The following is a 20,062-nucleotide window of genomic DNA, read 5'->3' as shown; positions in this document are numbered from 1 at the left end:
ACTGAATAAAATTACAATATACAATTAATAAAATCAATACAAATATTCTCTTAAATGATGATATCAAATAAATTATAAACCCCCTGACCAAAAAAAAGTAAATTACAAACTCAATTTTATTTTAAATGAAATAATATAGCTATCTTTCTCCATGTCTCGGTCTATATTTCTCTTTTGCTAAGTGTCAGTAGCTACTTTATATTTAGTCATTCAGGTTCTTTTACTGTCATCAGATCAAGCTATTGCTGATGCTGCCACTTAAGATTCTTCGAGATAATAATAAAATTCTGATAGCTTACCGAGAAAAAAGTCACTGACATTCATATCAATGGTGTAGGTCTGGACCAAGCAGAATCCATTCATCTATATGAATTTCTGTAATTAGAAGATTTTCTGTCTTTGTTGGTTCCATTAGGCAATCACCTTCATGTAATATTAGTAAAATGCACCATATAATCAGATAACTTTAACACACGTAACAGAATGTCTTCTTGCAAAGCTAATCTAGGAATACCAAGGTCAAACTACTAATATCTACTCCAAGCAATCTTGTATAGCTCAACCCCAGAGGAATTACATGACCATCATTATGGTATTACTTCTCTCTTTTTTCATTTTCTCAACAACATTTTTCTAAACTTGTCATTAGAATTCGGCTGTTCGTCTGCAACTTCCCCGACCACATCAGGTTTTGTGTTGATGTTGCTAGTATAACCAAGTGGCCTGACATTCCTTGGAGCTGCAAAAGTATTTTTGCCCTTCATCTGCACCTCTTTCCCTCTGAACCCTTGATCAGGATGAGGACCTTGTGTGACCGAAACCTGATGTGGTCAAAGTAAAGTACTACAGAATACATGTGACTTTGTCCAGAACAAACGTTGTCTAAAGCTTGTAGGATAATGTTCAAGTTAAAATTCTATATTGGAATGGTTATTTGCACCATAAAAAAAATGAAATTGATGAGTTGGGAGTATAAGACGATACCTACTTGTGGATCTGCCTGCAGAATGAAATCCTGTTGACCGAATTACTCAGAATATAGCTACCTGTGCTTAATCAGAACGAACAAAACTATAATTTTTATTTAAAGAGATATTGTGTAATAATCAATCGAAACAATAGTAACCGATCATGAGGAGAGGTGAATACCAACCTGTGGACGACAATAAGATTGAAGAATTAGAAATCTGGAGAAGAGAAGATTATTATCAGTTTCAAATTATATTGAAATCTAGATCTTGTTAAACATGACAAATGATTTGAAATATCGGATAAAAACTTATTTGTAGTGATTAATATCACATTTTTCTCTGAAACAGAATTAAGAAAAAACAAAAAACAGAACATACAGGTCAGTAGTCTATCCATGCCTGAAGTCGGATGCCCGACAGTATAAAGTACTGACCACACCTAGAAAATAAAAACACAATTCTCTGTTCTATGAAATACAACATCCGTAAATGATGATCAACAGAAAACCAATAACAATTTGATTGTGCTGATGTCTTCTAAGTAGTACTGATGTCTTATCCAAAGTCGAAGAAGGAAACAATAGAACATCTATTTATTAGATAATACCAAAGTTAAATGTCATAAAACAATAAAAGAAAGTCTTACAAAAAAAGTAAAAAGAACTGGAAAATTACTAAAAAGCAGTGCTCACTGAAATATCCTTGTAAAATAAAGAAGGTAATACCCTTATCCAATTAAACTCCCAGCCAATGCCGCAATACCCCAGAACAATGCAGAAGCCATGTTCAATTTTCCTGATGAGAACAGAGCTAACTTCTGGTATCAGTGAATTTATCTTGTATTTAAGCTAACTTCTATCGAGAATATACCATGGTGCATATTTAATTACTAAAGTATCATATCTATTACAAACTGGGTTTTATGTGACCAATTTCAAAATAAGAATGACCTGCATACCAGAGTTATAATTATGAACCATAACACTTGAAGAAGAAAATGGTTGTTGACAACGGGATGTGCTTCCGTCTACTGCGTACACATGGAATGTTGATGCTTTTAGTACCTGATTCGTGTAGTCGTGTCAAAACACCAGGTTGAGGTGAAAGGAGAACCTGGAGATTCAGACATGTTGTGAGGTGCATAAATCTTCATGCTTTGCGAAGAGAATTGCTTCTCCTCATCATTGATCCCCGGAACGTTAGAGTGCTACTTGGAGTCCTACACTCTTAATTGAACATGAAGATTGAAATTAGTATCGGATCATATAAGATAAAAGAATGATGGACTACTAACCGGAAGTGTTCGGAGACACGTGAGTTCCACCATTAGTATACGGATAAGTCAAATAAGCTGCAAATGAAGGAGAAGAGAAAAAAAATTCTTAGTTATATGGTATAATTTGAGTATAATACTGCGTAGAGGTAAATGACACCTTCTTCTGTTCCTGTAATATTTTTGGTTGTGTTGCCAGTTTCGTCGCCAAATCTCAATGCCAACAGTTTTTCAATACTTGACCTCTACCTGTGCATCTAGAGCTGCAGATGATAAAAACATTGTGAAATTTTGGCAATGTACAGGATCCTTCATACCAACCTTAAAAAAATTACCAACTAATGGCGCTTTGCGAGGAGCAAGGAGAGGTTCTTGGGAATTTATCATATTGTTGACACCTGGTCCACGACCTCGTTGCTTGGAAGCTGAACAATCGCATATATATTTGTCAAGAACAACAGACTATGCACATTATATATGTCAAGAACCACAGAATATGCACATTATGTAAAAAATACATGTGTTAACGGGGAAGGATACTTGTCAAGAAGCACAGACTTTGTACATTATGCTTGAGGAAGTATATTTATTACCTCCTTTTATCAAGGTTTGATGTTTAGATATAGGTAGAGAATCCGGCAAACCTCTGCGCATACAGCTGCTCTATTCCCGGACCTCTTCCTCTACGTCTAGCAGATGTGCTTCCTGTACTACATGTCGTAATTACCAAAGCCGATATATATTTGCGTTAAAAAACTACATTAAAATGTTCTACAAATTAAACAAAGTACTGACCATCTGAATTTCCATGTAAATTGCTTACATTGCGGGATGTGAAATAGTAGATCCTTGTTTTGAGCTTCCAAAAGTTAATTATGCCTAGACCTCTCCCTCTTCACTTTTGAACTGATAAGTGTAGGTTTAAGACGAAAAATTCACATTAAATTTTTACAGTAAATTGAATAGTAGAATGAAATATGAGATGATACCTGAGTTTCTTGTGTTTTCATGTCTAAAGTAGTTTCCCCGGGAGGAGAAACTTTAGCTCATTTTGATCAAAAGTAAATGCTTCATAACGATTTTTTTCGAGAGTAAAAATGACAGGATTTGCCATGTGAGTTTCCAATGGAATAATGGAAACTCCTGATGTTGCTAATTTGCCGGGGAAGATCAGTTAACACGCTATCTGTAAGACGTCAAAAAATAGGTATCGACATGGATATCATTAACAACATCAAATATATCAGCGATTTAAATTATACAGCAATCGAACCTGGATAAGATGCACAGTCAGACGATCCAGCCGGAGTGACAAATAGCTGAGACAAAGAATGAACAGTTTAGTAGTGGCATTTTAACAAACATTTTATGGCGTCTCAATGATACCAACCATAAATCAGAAATCACACATGAGAAACTATCATACATGAGAAACGAACAAAATCAAAATAAATTTAATCCAAAATAAATAAAAGGCAAAACATAAAACAAATGCTAACCATAAATCAGAAATCATACATGACAAACAGGAAGATATTTTAATTGGAGAAAAATTGCTAAAATATGAATCATGACAAATCGGAATCCTTGTATACCTGCTGGTTTTTTCCGGTTATTATTGCTGGTTAGTAGCCATGAAACTTCAAGTATTCCTGTAGTATCCTCACATTGTCTGTTTGGCCACAAAGAAAATAAATAACATAAATTTCAATAATAACAAAATTGCTAAAATATAAATCATGACAAACTGGAATCCTTGTATGCTTGCTGGTTTTTTTTCGGTTACTACTGTTGGTTAGTGGCCATGAAACTTCAAGTATCCCTGTAGTATCCTCCCCATTGTCTGTTTGGCCACAAAGAAATTAAAGAACATAAATTCCAATAATAATAAACCTTGAACAATATTAACTCCTTACAAATTATTTTTCACTACATTATATAAAAGATTATATACACAATTAGCTAAAACTATATTGTAGGGATATGAAATTGTTCCCATATCAGGTGCAAGAACATCTGTCACCAATCAGATCATGTATCCACTGCATAAAAACTATGTTAATTCATTCTAGCTCAAAAATACTCACCTCCTCTTGATTACATCATATCCCTCTTTTAGCACCACCGTAAGGTATCCTAATCACTACTCTTTTCCAAGTCATTAGTATGCTGAAGCATTCACCTCGTCATGATCAACCAACAAACATCTATCAATCAAGTTATTTTTGGCCATTTACGACCCAAATAGATTTTAATTTCGATATGATCCTTAAATTTATACTACTAAACATTTATACTTTTTAATGTAGAAAGCAAGAACCTTATACCATTAAATAGAGCATGCTAAAAGAGAGAACAAACATAAGACTAAGCTGAGGCTGGTAACGACCTACATTAATTACTCAACCAAATAGAATGCAACAAACTAAACACTTACAGTTTACACATGTATGAGCCCAACTCTCCCTCGATGATTATTAAATTACCTTCGAAAGTTTAATCAGCTGTCACTATATCAAAAAAAAAAAAAACTTTCTATTGGTCAAAAAGAATTTAGGAACACAAATGTTTGAAAATTATTACCATCATGTTGCTGAAAACTTGTTCGAGCATTTCATCAAACATTTGACCTGCACACTGCAAACTTGTTCCTTATCAGTTTATCATTGTCTCCATCCATATCTACAAACTGCAATTATAAGTTTAGGATCGAACAAAGAAAGGATGAGGAAATTAACAGCATTTCAAAGCAATGGTAATAAAACAAAGAAAATGAAGATTAAAATTCATACCAACCCGATATTAGACAAAACTGTAGCCAGAATTATAGAGATGGAGATTGCTTTGTTTATAACAATGAAATTTGAAATTGGTTTGTTGTTACAAAGGACACGGCCAACAGAGATAGAGGATTGCTGAGGAAGCCATCGGCAAGTGGAAGATCCGTACCGCTTGGTTTGAAAATGTTACCATTTTCTGTGTTCTGTATTCTAGATGTGTCCCGTAAGCTTCGTAAGTATATATTCATTGGTGTAAGTATATAATAAAGTACCGTATATACGTGTGTATTAAGTGAAATCTCTTTAAAGAGATTAAAGAGATATACATGTACACATGAAATCAATTAAATTAATAAAAGTAAAAAGGTAATAAATCAAAATAGCTAATTAACAAATTTAATGGTGTACTAATGTATTATTTTTTAAATGTAATCTTGTGGAAATTTTTATAGCTATATTTTAATTTTAAATATTTTAAGAAAAGGCGATTAGTAGTTTAAGAAGTAAATTAACTTTTCAATTTTTGAATTCTGAATGCAATATCGTAAAAAAAAATCTTTTAGAGTGTTTCGGAAGTCTTTCCATGTTTAATTCAAGAACGTTCGGAAGTTAATAATTAATTATATCGAATTTTGAATTTTGTATTTTGAGTATAATATCATACAATAAAATTTTCCGAGTGCTTTGGAAGTCTTTCTATATTTAATCGGAGGAAATAGAAAGTTAATGATCACAATTAAAAGTAGGCAAATATACAGATCTACACGTATATATGATATCAATTAAATAAATCAAAATAAAAAAGTAAAAAATCAAAATAACTAATTCACAAATTTAATGGGGTATAACATTACCTTTTTTTAATGTAATCTTGTGAAAATATTTTAGCTATATTTTAATTTTAAATATTTTAAGAAAAGGCGATTGGTAGCTTATTAGGTAGCTTTACAGTTTTTGAATTTTGAACGCCATATAGTACAAAACAATTTTCTTGCTTTGGAAGTCTTTCCATTATTAATCCGAAATAGATAAGATGTAAATGATTATTCTGAATTTTGAATTTAGTGACTCATTATGCAATAAAGGCATGTGTATATTCGGATTTATTACATTTTCAAATGCTAGCATCGATTATGGGATTGATTTAGCAAGTGTAATACATAATAAAGTCTACTATTTAAACATTTCCATATGTAACACGCTTTTATATGTAAAGCTTATGTGTTTAGTATCCCAAGCATTAATACGAATTAAAAAAGTAGAACAATATAAAAATTCAATAAATCATCAGCAGATCACACTTTTAATACCTCCAAATTAGTTTTCTACAATTAATAATTAATATATATAATTACAAACGGGTTAACGGGTCGGAGCAGGCAAATAAAAAAGAAAATGACTGAAGTACCCTTATTTTGTATGGGAAAACCAAACTCTTCACTAGCACCCATTAAGATAATATAGATGCATATTTACTTAAAAAACTAGAAAATTAGCATAGGAATAAAAAAAATGATTATGCTATCATAAAAAAGGAAAATATGAAGACCATAATATATAAGAAAATAACCTTATAATGTGGAGAGAGATTAGGAAACCACTTGGAATAATTGTGAAGAAATGTAGCAAGTTCGGATTTAATTAGGAGTAGGAGAAAATAGAGAAAGAAGATAAATATGGTTTGTGAAAAGAGGCAGTGGGTTTACGGGGTTTTATTTTGCCGGCTTTAGAAGCAACGGAATAACAACGATTTAGCAACAGACTGTGAATGTACCAACGAATTAGCAACGGAAGTAAGACAATGTAAGACGACCGATCTAAAACAACAACGGTTTAGCAACGGATACGAGACGACCGATCTAAAGCAACAACGGTTTAGCACGGATACGAGACGACCGATTTAAAACAACAACGGTTAGCTAGTGTATCGGACCTACAAGTTAGTCCAGACTGCCCTAGTTGACAAGTTCAGTTCACAAATTATATCTAAATTATACCAATAGCGCTAAAGCATTAAAAATTTAGTCGGTTGGTCGATATTTAGACATACAGACTTTCTTAATTTATAACATATTTTCTAATAGATCTTTTTATTATAATTAAAATATATTGTTGATTACCAAATTCCTCTGTCAACATATATGTATATATCAATAGAGCTAAAGCATTAAAAATTTAGTCAGTTGGTCGATATTTGGGCTTATGGACCTTGTGTATTTATAATATCTTCTCTGATCGATTTTTTATAATAATCAAAGCATATTTAAACATTCTAATAGAAATATATCTTTTCAAAGATAGTTTTGACGAATTTAATTATTAAGAACTTATTCAACATATTAAATTAAAAAAACCTTATTTGTATAACTAATAAAAATATATAAATTGAAGTCTGTTTATTAGATATTTAAAAAATTTATTTTCATTAAATATGTATATCATTCAAAACAAAATAATATATAAAATTATATAATATAATAAAATAATAAATATTATAAGTCATTACTTTAAGAGGAGTAATAGTATAATTTTTGTATTATCCCGATCCCTTGAATAAGAAATTACCTTAATAGTACATGCATAGCAAACTCAACTTTGACGAAAACAATGTTTGGTATATTTGTATTATGAGAAATCATGTCCCATGAGAAATTATGTGTGCATTCCACACAATTACATATACTGGCTGTCACCTAGCTGTGCACATGTCAATTTATTTATTCTTGGTTTCGTAATTAAAAAGAGTTGTATATTTCACAAAATATACAAAATATAGTTAAATATACTATTTGGCTTTACTCTTTTTAATTAAATTTTAGTAAAAAAATAAACAATTTTGGTAAGAAAACTATAAAATATTTTTTCTGAAAAATACAAAAAATATGATTGACTATAACTAATATGCGATTTTCAATTTTTCATGTGCATGGTCCAACCTGTACGGCTGTACCGGCATCCAATAATTTCTCAACACTATGTTACACATATTATTCATAGAAATTTAAGAAATGCTAGGTACAAGCTAAACCAGGTGAAGCTAGGGTTTACGGTCTTCAGAGTCGACCACCCTAATCCCTATCTCGTCAACCTTCATCTTTTTTATTAATTAATCATTTTCATTTTTTCATCATCTCTCCTATTTATCATTTTTATTAATAAAAAGATCCAAAATTATTTTTGGATGAGTTCTTGTTGATGAGTATATTGTCATCAAAGTTGTGCCCATCTAAGAAGGTTGTTTTGATGTGCTCGAGATTTGATTGTCATACTTTTTAGTTTAAAGAATTTAAATATTTTTGGATTAAATAATCCCAAAACAAAGCGGTTATATATTTAGCTTGTTTTTCCTTTCTTAATCAGATTGTAATTGACAATTCGAGAGTTTGTCTCGGCGAGTTTCAATTATTTATTGAATTCTTCGCTTTTCGTCAGAAAAAGAAACAGAAGAATGTAACGTAGATATAACAGTGCTATATGAAAATAGTAAACAGACTTAATCGAGAAATAAAAAAAATAAGAACCAATTGAAAATTAATTGAATTGATTTTTAATTAATTAGATGATTAATTTGATAACTAAAATTTTAATTAATTTGATGAGTTACGAAATATGAATTAATCGACGATTAATCATAATTAATCACTGAATTTAGACCAACAAGAGATAATGAGTAAGGCGTAGGGACTTATTAATATCATGAAAAAGCAATATATATGTGAAAAATTGAATGAGACATCACAGAATATATGAAAATAATTAGCTGATGGAACATGTTAATATATATGACTAGTATTGATGCCCGCGTTGCAGGGCTTTGAAATCGAAATAAATTTTACTGAAATGAGGAAGGCAGAAAGTTGGAGTTGGCTTTAAGCTCAACTTTAAGGTCAACCAAATCTTTTGCTTCCCAGCGATCTCGTGCCATACGGAACTTTGCAACCAATTCGTTCGTCTCATCTAACATTTGAATAAGGCCTTGAATAACATCTGTGTCAACAGTTTGTTGATCTTCAACATTTACCCAGCGTAAGCGATTATTGACTTCATTAGCTGTATCATATATATACAGTTGACAATATGCCGGCTCTTTCCCATCATCTGGTATTAACTGACCAAACACATGGTGGTTCTGCCCATTGAGTCTGTAAACATAAGGACCACGACCATTGTTGATAGAATGATCAACTTTGCCACCACTGGAGGTGAAAGCAAACATGGCATTATACAGCCTAATGCTGCGTTGGAATTCAGGTCCAGTTTCTTTATTCGAATATAACTGCTTTAAGTACGAAGGAGTCGGCGGAGTTGGTGGGAGCGTTACATCACCCTTCCTGCAACATATTGAGAATATTGGAAGTCCTTTAGTGACATTCTTGTTAGTACGTTCCTCCTTCCACAGTCGGGCATTGCATTTTGAACATATTGCTTCTGGACTACCAAGGCTGACATATTCTGCAGGTACTGGTCTTGAAATCGTCGAATTCATCCTTTGTTCAGAATCTGTTCAAGTATGATATCAGAAGAAATATGACCGAAAGATATGTAATTAACAAAAACATATAAAGAAAAGGTAAATGCCGTAAAGTATGCTGACCACTATCGGAATCAAAGTCCACTCCAGGCCTGTAGTCTTCGTCGTTACTCGAATCTGAAGAAATGGTTATAATGTTAAACTTATGTAGGTGTGAGATTCAACAACATTACACGAATTTGTAACAAATGAGGTATATTCTAGACAATATACCACAAAGGTCATCATTGTCTGAAGATTCAGAGAAAACAAGATTTGCTATTGTGGAGCACTCTGGAATGAGAAAAAAATAATACATTACTAACGGAAAACTGAGTAAAATTTTAAAGCTTGAAATAAGAAATAAAGTATGACGGTTTAAAATCTTTTCGAAACCTATCTCATCGTCCTGAAGGTGCTTGTTTGCCTCGAAAGGAGGAGAATTTTCATTTCCAAACAGAGTCCTTGTAGTGTCCTGATATTTGGATTTAGCAGTACAACAAACTGGTTTTCCAGGATTTATATTGTTCTCTTCCACCAAATTAGTAATGTTAGAGAGTGGAGTTCTTGAAGCTGCAACTGCATTGTCTGGAGTTGTGTCAGCAGCACTATTGTTCCTCAACCCTGAAAAAATTACCTTTTTAAAAAACATAATCACAGTAACAAAGCAAAACATAGTAAAACATAATGACATTAATAAGAAATAAACCAACAGGGTTTAGAATATTTTCCAAACCTATATAATCGTCTTGTAAACGCTTCTTTGCTTCCAAAAGAGGAGAATTTTCATCTACAAACAAAATCCTACTGGTGTCTTGAAATTTAGACTTAGGAGTTCCAGAAAATGGTTTTCCAGGTTTATTTGTATTATATTCCATCCGATTAGTAATGTTACAGAGTGGAGTTCTTGAAGGTGCAACTGAATTGTCCGGTCTTCTATAAGCAGAACTAATATTGCTCGAACCTGAAGAAATTAAAATTACTTATCGGAGGCATGAAAAATGACAGCAAAGAAAAGTGGGTATAAAGTAATTACCTGGAGGTGAAAGGCTAGATTCTGTAAAAGTCTGTGTGCATTTTGAGATAACTGAATGGGCAGCTGTAGGTGTCAACGGATTGCGTGGGTAAGTAAACCTTTTAGATGAATTTCCTGATATATTCCCTTTCTCAGCACTGGTTTTTCGTTTCCTAACAGACTTTGGTTTATAACCTATCATTGAGGTGGCAGATTAGTGTCAGCAAAGCTTCAATTCATAACAAAACATAAGACTCATAAAAGAAGTAAACAATAACAACTAAAGAATTATCTAAACATCTTTTGTTAAGTAAACCATAACCACGAAACAATGATCTAACGACAACAGATTTACAAAAAGTGCAGGTACAAAACTGGACCAATATTAAAAGGATGATACCTTGTATCATATCTTCAGATGTAAACAGCCGCCAAGATTTATCGGAGCTGCCTTCCTGCATTAATGAAAAAACAGAAATTCAAACGAAGCTATGCAAACATAAAACATATGAGAAGATATGAGAAGAAGACAATTAATTAAAAAAAATTTCATTATACATTGGACATTCTTGTTTTTTGATCTTTGAAGAAGAGCAGTGTGATTAAAGCAGGATTAGCAGAATATATGGAAGGAACATAAACATAAACATATGATAAGCAATAGTCTCAAATGTAGCTACAAATTTGAAAATTGAATTTTAAATGTATACAAAAGAAAAAGTACAACATGGTGACATCCTCTTTCCGGCCGAGGCTTTGTCTTCCTGAGGAAGCCAGATTGCAATCTTTCATAGGAAGCTTGTTCAGATGAGCTGTAGAGATTATAAGAAAATAATAAAAGATAAAATGTAAAAAGCATGCAGTTAGTAGGATGTGTATCTGCTGGAGGAGCCGCACGTGGTAACGCCACATGTCAGCAGGACAATGTTAAAGACCGAGTGGCAGCAGCTGTAATTAAAAGGATGCTGAAGGGTGATAGATAAGCTGCATACATATACTATGCAGAAGAGGTAAGAGTATTTATTATATACATAGATACATAGATACATAGATACATAGATTTTTAAAATTTCTATAAGTACGTACTATTCTTCTTTAAAAAAATTATTTTAAATTAAAAAAAATAAAACAACACAAGTAATTCTATTTTTGTTAGAAAAATATAACAAGCACCTGATTATAAAGTTTACTATAAGATATGACAGGTCAAACGAGCCATATTAAATTATTTCGACTACATTTTGTAAATGCTCGTTTGCGTAGGAAAAATACAAAGGATTTAGACCCTCATGTTCGTTAGCTTGTTCACACGGCTTTTTATGTTGCAAGTCTGTGTGTAGCTTAAAAAAGTAGCTTGGGGAAAGCATTGAAATGGCCAAGCTATTTGACGTGATTTGAGCAGCTTCAAAAATCATTTTCCTTTTTTTGACAAATATGATTTATAACCTTACAAATGAGTATCTGTTTTACGAAATTCTCGGGGTGAGCCAGAGTCAAACCCCGAGAGTTTCGTAGAACAGATAATCATTTGTAAGACTATAAGCCATATTTTATTTGTTTCAAAAAAAGAAGAAGCTATATTTTATTATATAATAAAATTTTATTATATAATTATATTATCATTTTTTATATCAAAATTTTAATAATTTTAGAAGAATGAAAATATAATTAAATAATAAAATTTTAAATAGTGTATATTTTTTGTATTTATATTTTTTTAATAGATATGATAATAGTGAAGATAGATATGTACACATATACATCAACATAATATGACTTAAAATGTAATTAAATATTGAATTTAAATTATTTTTATAATATAAATTATCTCAATTTGAAAAAAATGAATAAAAAAATACAAGATATATTGGAAAAATAATTTAAAGCAACCGTGCTTGACACTGGTTAAGAAACTAGTTGCAATAGAATACTTCAAACTATGTATGCCCAATTACATATTTTTTCTATTCTTTATTGTTTCTCTTTCATGTGTATGTATGTGAAGCAGAACATTTAAAAAAATTTATATTGTTTCTATTTTTTGTTGCATGCATGTATTCAAAATACTATACAAATACACGATAAATGGACATATAGTCAATTATAAAATAACTTGGTTGAGCATATTCCGTAGTTTCATAATAATTGGCGTTACTTTTCTTATATTAGAACGTTTAAATTTAATGTTTTTGTGTGTGTGTTTTCAATTTAATATTTTTAACAATATTTATGCAATTTAATCACAAGAAGTGTCTTTAATTTAATAATATTTTACAATTTTTTATGTATTTTAATTTTATTACTGAAATTTTAATATTATAAAATAAAATTGAAAAAAAATATAACTAATAATCTAACTAAATATATAATATAATATGAATAAATTTGATCCCAAAATAAGATAAGAGGCCTAGCATCGGAGGGGGTTGGCCAATCTTCATCTATTATTGGAAGAACCTAGCGACCAAGGCGATAAATTTCATTGTTTTGGTGAACAGCTCTTTTTCTTTTCTCATCTTATGATACTCTCCTGAAGAAATACTTGTCACAGTGATGTATTGAAGGAGTGTGGTGTGTATCGATACAGTGGCGTGTATTTTGATAATTAAATTAAAATAACGTTTTCATTTTAGAAGTTACAAATTGTTTCCTTGAAAATAAAATTGAAAATATAATAATATTGAAAATAAATTTTAAAATAACTATATTTTTAAAAAATACTTTTATAAATATAGTATTCTTAGTACTTTCTTTTTCTTTTCTTTTTTTTATAAATTTGTAACTTTTTTCTCAATCATATGTTCAGTTTCAATTATATTAAAATTAAGAAATTATCACTGCACTAAAAATTATTTTATTAGTTTCACGTGAACTATAAAATCATCAAATCTATCTCAGCAAATCATCAAAATCTGAACTCATATGCTGTCAAATATGGAAGATAATGTCCCAAATCCAACAAAATTTTCTTATGATTGTTTTCACCAATTTCATGTTACTAAACAGATTTAACCTTTGAATATATAAAATAATATATGATGTTTAGGTATATAATATTTAAAGACAAAAATGAATTTTGTGAGTTATGATTTAACTAAATATAAGTAAGCTTTTTTTTAATAAAATATAAATCTTATTATAAAATTTGTAAGTGTTTTCTCACTCCATTTTTTGTCGAATTTCAGTTAAACTATACTTTAAAGTTATAAATAAATTAAAAATGTTTACGTGAATTTCGTGTGACTTGTAAAATCATTTGTATTTATCTTACAGTGCCGGTGGCATCTCGAGCCTAAAAATTATTATTATTTATTTAATTTTATTACTATACTTACACTTTTTTCATCAATAATTCATATTTATGATTTTTTTTAATTATTAAACTTTTAATATGCATTCAACAAAAACTTTGTTGAACAAGACATGCATTAGTATTTGTTAGGTCATGAAACGATTGTAGAAGGGGGGTTAGAATACAATCGTCACTAAAAATCGCGGCGGAATAGTCTGATTTGAGTTTAACTTGTTAATCAGATTTTAATTAATTAATATAACAATTTTTAAGTCGTTATAAAATTAATACGGTTCAGTTTTAATGTACACTAAAGTTCGTAGAATAAATTCGACAGAATGTATTCTAACTTAGCGGTATAAAACAACCGAATGATCAAAGCACAGAAAACTGTGGATTTAACGAATAGCAAGTTATAAACAACTTGAAAGTTTACAATGCAAGGAACAACTTGAAATGAAGAAAGTGAAGCCATATTTATAGGCAAACACATTGAACTGGTATGATGTTGCTAGGTATGACATTCTAGCCAAGTATGACATTACAAAGCTTAGGTATGACTTATACAAGGAAAAGTATGACATTATAAGACAAAGTCGTGCTGAAAAGGGAGAAGGAATGACTTTCTTTGACAATGTCATACTGACAAATTTGGTATGACTTTCTACACCTTGGCCTTCAAGCATCAGTTGGCATGACATTCTTTGCCAAAGTCATATGGCATCAAACGGTATGACTTAATAAGTCATATCTACCAAAGTCTGTATGACTTGTGGCAACTCTGAAAGCAGGACACGGTATGACATTATTATGTCATGGCTGGGAATATCTGGTAGCAAGACACGGTATGACATTCTTTGAGAATGTCATGCCAAGTCATGTTATGAATAAAACAATTATATTTAATTAAATAGATATTCAATAATTACTCACTTAATTATATTAATTATATAATTCATAAATTAAATTAATTCGAAGGTGAATCAATTTAATAAATAAATTATACAGCTAATTTAATTGTTTTGATAAGTGAAATAATTAAAGAAATACTTATAAAATTCTTTTCCTTCAGCAGCAAGGACTCCTGACTTTGTTAAACCTTGTAGATCTTTGTCTTGATTGAACGGCCACCTATAGTTGATGTAGAACATTTAATTAGAGTAGCTGACACACAAATATACTGTCTGGTTCATCTGTATCCAGCTGAATCAAATATTCTTTATCAAATAAACATTTGAGATGTGGCTTGTTCGTCGAGTCTTTGTCTTCGTAGTTCTTATTCATAAGTAGAAATAGTATGGAATCTTCTGAATAAATAAGTATTAAAAATTTATACCTTCTGGACTTCTAGACGTGCTACAAGAGATTATTTGTACACTAAGGCTTGAACATATTAATGAACTTCTTCCAGTGGTGTGCAATAAATTCTTCAGACATATAATTTCAATAAATCATTTGACGTTTTTCGTACGGATTCTTTCAACAGTACTTGCTATTTACCTTGCTTTCTTATTAGAGTTGAGTTGGTACCTCTTTAATTACAAATAGGCTAAACATATGTCTTTCAGTATTACAAGACTAAGACTAAGTCAAATTGATAACCCTAAACCTATTGTTTATTGTTTATATCGATAAGGGACTAAAGAGATGTTTTTCATTGTATAAGAAGATCAAAACCTGATTATGTCTTGGATGGTTGAAAAATAAGATTGGAGCAAAATAATAATTGAGTTAAAAAATATGATTAGTAAGATATCAGAAAAACCATATTGACAAGTCTAAGTGAGACTATCACAACTAGAGATGTCGATAAGAAAATTGTACCGCAATTTGAATTGTACTACATTCTCAAGTCTATCAGAAAATCAACAATACTTTCGAGAATTCACATATAACAAAGTCTAGTCATACTATATCCAGATCTCATGTTATAAACATATAATAACCAATAAAGAAATGGGGAAATTGACAAGTTACTTAATCATTGGGTTGAATCTCAAATTGGTCACTAAAGTGACGGTTATATCTCACTTTAGTGACTCGACTTAGGGGGCTCACATGTACTACTGTAGTAAGAAATTATCTCACGGACGTTAGTTTGACCAGTTGACTTGACGAGAACCATCGCTAAACTAATGTTAGATCCACTGCATATTTAAGTATACTTCTAATTTCTTAATACAAGGATAAACTAGTTTCAAAATAAAAATAGTTGTTGTGTTTGGCAAATGAGTTACAAACTAATAAACTGAATATGTCAAAATAAACTGTTATTATCTAAGAAGCTCGTGTTGACCAACTTGTTTTCCAGTACTAATTTGGTTTTAAGAAGTTGTGGAAAGAATCTTAATGTTAGCTTAGATTTCAAAACTGAGTATAAGGTGATGAATTAAGCTGCTTCATGTTGTACAATTTGATTGTTTTATTAAATATTATGACAATTCTGTTGTTAATCAGCTAGCCTAGAAGATCACTGGAAAAAAAATCAAACCATTTGGTTGTGCAATGCACGATATGCACACATTAAAGGCCATACCAAATTGGAAATAATTAAAGTGCTACTGTCATATTTCTGAAGCTATTGTTATTTCACTAGAGTATTGGAGGTAGCTCATTAGCTTAATAGATAGGTAAATATTCTAAAATCATAAAATAGAGAAAATTGGCTGAAATAATGGAGTCCTAGTAATACTTACCAGTTTTTCGAACATTTCCATGATTTGATCTTTAGGGATGAAATGACCTCCCCCTTCTTTCTTCTTGGCTCGTGCTCTAACCCAATCATAACTACGATCACTTTGATATAGGAGATTCTGACGTAATCAAAGAGTCAATGAGGTCCTCAACGAGCCAATCAACCCCTTTTTTTTGCATATCTATGTTTTCTCATAAAATGTGGATGCTCATTAAATTTTTGGCTTTTCTTTGTGTTCTTCTCGCTTATTTCCTGTGTAAAAGAAGTAATTATGGGGTTTGTAAATTTTTCACATGAAATTTTTTCAAGATATAAGCTATACAAAACACATTACATACACACACACATATTGCTACTTTACTATTAACACTGCTACTTAACTATATTTACTTTCCAAACAATTAGATTCAATATACCTTAAACTTTTCAGTTTCATGTGACTTCTTAAATTGTTCCCACTACTTTTTACTAATACAATCATATTTATCGCAAGGATCCAAGACTTGTTTCAATTATTTAAGGTCAACCAACTTTGCTTTAAACTCTCTCCACATTTTCCCTATACGTTTGATAAATTTTTTCTTTTGCATATCATTCGTTATGTTCCAACCCCGCTAGCAGAAAAATGAACATAACATTATTAGAATAACAAGACTTGAAAGGAGAATGCTTTCCATTTGATAACCTTGTATTACAGCTGCACGAATGTGAATTTAATTGTAAAGTTATGAGATTAGTTATTTATTGGATTTGCCCATGTTTGAAACAGTTGAATACTTGTTACGAACTAAACTATTACTTCTAGTATAGTTTGCTATTAAAGTCCACAATTTAAGTAACAAACAGAATAACAAGGTTAAAAGTTGTAACTAATGACAGTAAGGTTGTAACATAATATTACCTTAATATCTTCCTAGTTTGTATCCTTTGATCCCTGACTGACACTATCCCAACTTTCAATAGTAAAATCAACTTGCACTCGAGCTACAACTCCTATACAGGATACAACTTGATTTCTCCAAGCTCCAATTGGTGTCCCAAACTCGTCAAACTCTATGGTTTTCTCGAGCTTTTTGTTAGCATATTTTTCTTTTAACTTCATACAAGTAGTTGGACCTCGAGTCCTTTTTTTAGGCATTACATTATAATTCAAATGCTCTTCCATTACGAATATCTGTACAAATACAAATTCAATTTATAAGTATCAATTATACATGATATTTTATAGAATTAGCTAATTGCAATGAGGGACCAACATGTGTCATAAATAATTGATCTAAAAGCAATCACTTTTTCCTTGAACAAAATTTTTTAGCCTACAATTTCAAAGTCAAAGTGTTTACGAATTCTTTGATTTATATGACAAGTTGAGTTTCCTAATTCTCTACTAAACTAGACTCATCTGGACATTAAAGTTTTTAAATTTTCTATCAAGAAATGCATTCGCCTTTGCAGCTCCATTCTAATTGTTTGGTGTAAGAAAATCGTTTTGCCTTCCTCTGATCTAGACTATGAACTTCAACAACTTATCCCCATGGTAGATCCACAAGTAGGGATGGCAGTTTTACCCGACCCGATGGATACCCGACTCGTTCCGACCCGATTGGGTCTACCCGAACCCGATTTTTTTGGATCTGGATCCGGATCTGGATCTTATTTTTAGACCCGAAAAAGTTTGGATCTGGATCTGGATTTCAGGTATTCCGAACCGAGACCCGACCCGAAACCCGATTTAAACCCGATCCGAACCCGAAACCCGATAAAAACCCGATACAAAATATTTTATATATATATATATATATATATATATATATATATATATATATTACGTGTTTAATGTAAAGTATATATATTGAAATATTATGAATTATTAGGTATGAATATTAGCATTTTACTTAATTTTAAATGCCTAATACAGAATTTATATTCATTTCATCAATATTTTTCTCAATTATTGTGCATTAAAAAATCTAAATATAATAAAAATATAAAATATAAATGATAAGTTGAATGATTGTATACAATTAAGTTAACATGTTTCACGTGTTTATTGTACTAGACGAAACTTGTAAAACTCTTTTTTATATTCCTAAATTTAGAAAAAACTCAATCATCACATTTTTTTATTAAATATATCATTTTTAATTTTTATTTAATTTTATTTTTTAAATACCCGAATTAGACCCGAACCCGAACCGAAACCCGAAAAAACCCGACGGATCGGATCTGGATCTTCATTTTCCAGACCCGGACCCGGACCCGAAAAATAATGGATCGGGTATGGATCTCAAGAAACCCGACCAGACCCGACCCGTTGCCATCCCTATCCACAAGTATTCTGATTGGAACCGACCGGGGGCGGACCCAGGATTTTAAACCTACCGGGGCTGGAGCAAAAAAAAAATTTTTTGCACTTCAGTAAAAAGACAAATGAGCAAACTAGCATATAAATATAAAAGCAAAAATCAACTATTAACTTGTAGCCTAACATATGCAAACGAAAGTAATAACGTTACTTATTTATAGTGAAAAATAAAAATATATCTACTCACTATTTTACATATAAAAAGGAAAATAATATCTTTTCCTTTCTATCTTGACTCCTATAATTGGAAAAAAAAATATGAAACAAGTAGGTTTGTATAAGAAGAACAACAAAATTTTACCCTGACAAAAAAATTTACAAAAAAAAGTTCACTAGTTAGCTTGTATTGTATTGAGTTAATTACATTTTGTAACCCCTAGGATTGCTCCAAACGCAGTTTAGTACCTGAACTATCAAACGTGACATAATGCATTCTGAACTTTACATTCTACTGCAATTTGTAACCCCTGGCTCAACTTTCGTCTAATTCTGCTGTTAAAGTTAACTTTGTCAGGGACATTATGGGCAACACAAAATGCATGGCCGTTGTACACATCTATGCTGCTGTTGTCCAGTGCAAATGAACAAGCAATTAAACAGCTACAACAAACAACAAAAAAACATAACATTCTAGGCATTCATTTGAGAAAATATTACGGCCAATACAGGTCCAACATTCCAAAGATTCCAACATTCAAGGCAATACAAAATTAAAAGTCTAGCCACTGTAAAGTTCTAGCCAATGCAAAACAGAGGTTGTTGCAGCCAATACCAAAATATTTCAAAGTTTTGGATGCTAAAATTGACTATATCAAATGTGCGCAATCGACAAATGATACGTCACAATTTACGTTCCAGAAGCACCTAAATAGAGATTAACTCTATTCAAAAATAGCTGACTTTAATCATAAATTAACCAAAAGGCTAGCATTTCTCTATGTGACTGATGGTCCAGTAGAGGCATTTGAAGTGCCTGGATTGGATGAGCTACCATTGTGGATCTCCCCATGGTCCATTAAATTATCTTGTTGGAATGCCTCATCAGATTTCTATAAAATAAAAACACACACTGAAATCACTCACCAATACAGCAAATTAAAAAGATACAACTGCAGAAAATTAAAGTTAGAAATATACTCTTGACTTGCATGATCTTCTTGT

General features: G+C 31.2%; 1 protein-coding gene across 2 annotated transcripts; it reads right to left on the bottom strand.

Annotated features, from left to right (window-relative positions):
• Positions 1–8,767: 8,767 nt before the first annotated feature.
• On the bottom strand, positions 8,768–11,414 carry LOC108198785 (uncharacterized). 2 transcript variants are annotated; one of them, XM_017366560.2, is made up of 8 exons: positions 11,108–11,412; positions 10,950–11,004; positions 10,571–10,744; positions 10,271–10,498; positions 9,931–10,158; positions 9,769–9,828; positions 9,619–9,672; positions 8,768–9,524 (listed from the first exon to the last, which is right to left on the bottom strand). In XM_017366560.2, the coding sequence occupies exons 1-8, from the start codon at positions 11,114–11,116 to the stop codon at positions 8,857–8,859; spliced, it is 1,476 nt and encodes a 491-aa protein (XP_017222049.1). In that variant the 5' UTR covers positions 11,117–11,412; the 3' UTR covers positions 8,768–8,856. The 2 variants fall into 2 exon arrangements, with proteins under 2 accessions (XP_017222049.1, XP_063938734.1); XM_064082664.1 differs by having other exon boundaries at positions 9,769–10,158; positions 11,108–11,414.
• Positions 11,415–20,062: the final 8,648 nt, after the last annotated feature.

This window comes from Daucus carota, chromosome 8 (genome assembly GCF_001625215.2).
Source record: "Daucus carota subsp. sativus chromosome 8, DH1 v3.0, whole genome shotgun sequence".
In the NCBI taxonomy this organism is placed as follows: domain Eukaryota; kingdom Viridiplantae; phylum Streptophyta; class Magnoliopsida; order Apiales; family Apiaceae; genus Daucus; species Daucus carota.
This window is presented reverse-complemented; position numbering and strand designations above follow the sequence as displayed.

Excerpts from the sequence above, each read along its gene's own strand:
- LOC108198785 (XM_064082664.1), bottom strand. Across the intron at positions 10,499-10,570 it reads ATCTAGCCTTTCACCTCCAG|GTTCGAGCAATATTAGTTCT; the intron begins GTAATTACTTTA and ends TAATTTCTTCAG. Across the intron at positions 10,159-10,270 it reads TTTACAAGACGATTATATAG|GGTTGAGGAACAATAGTGCT; the intron begins GTTTGGAAAATA and ends TAATTTTTTCAG.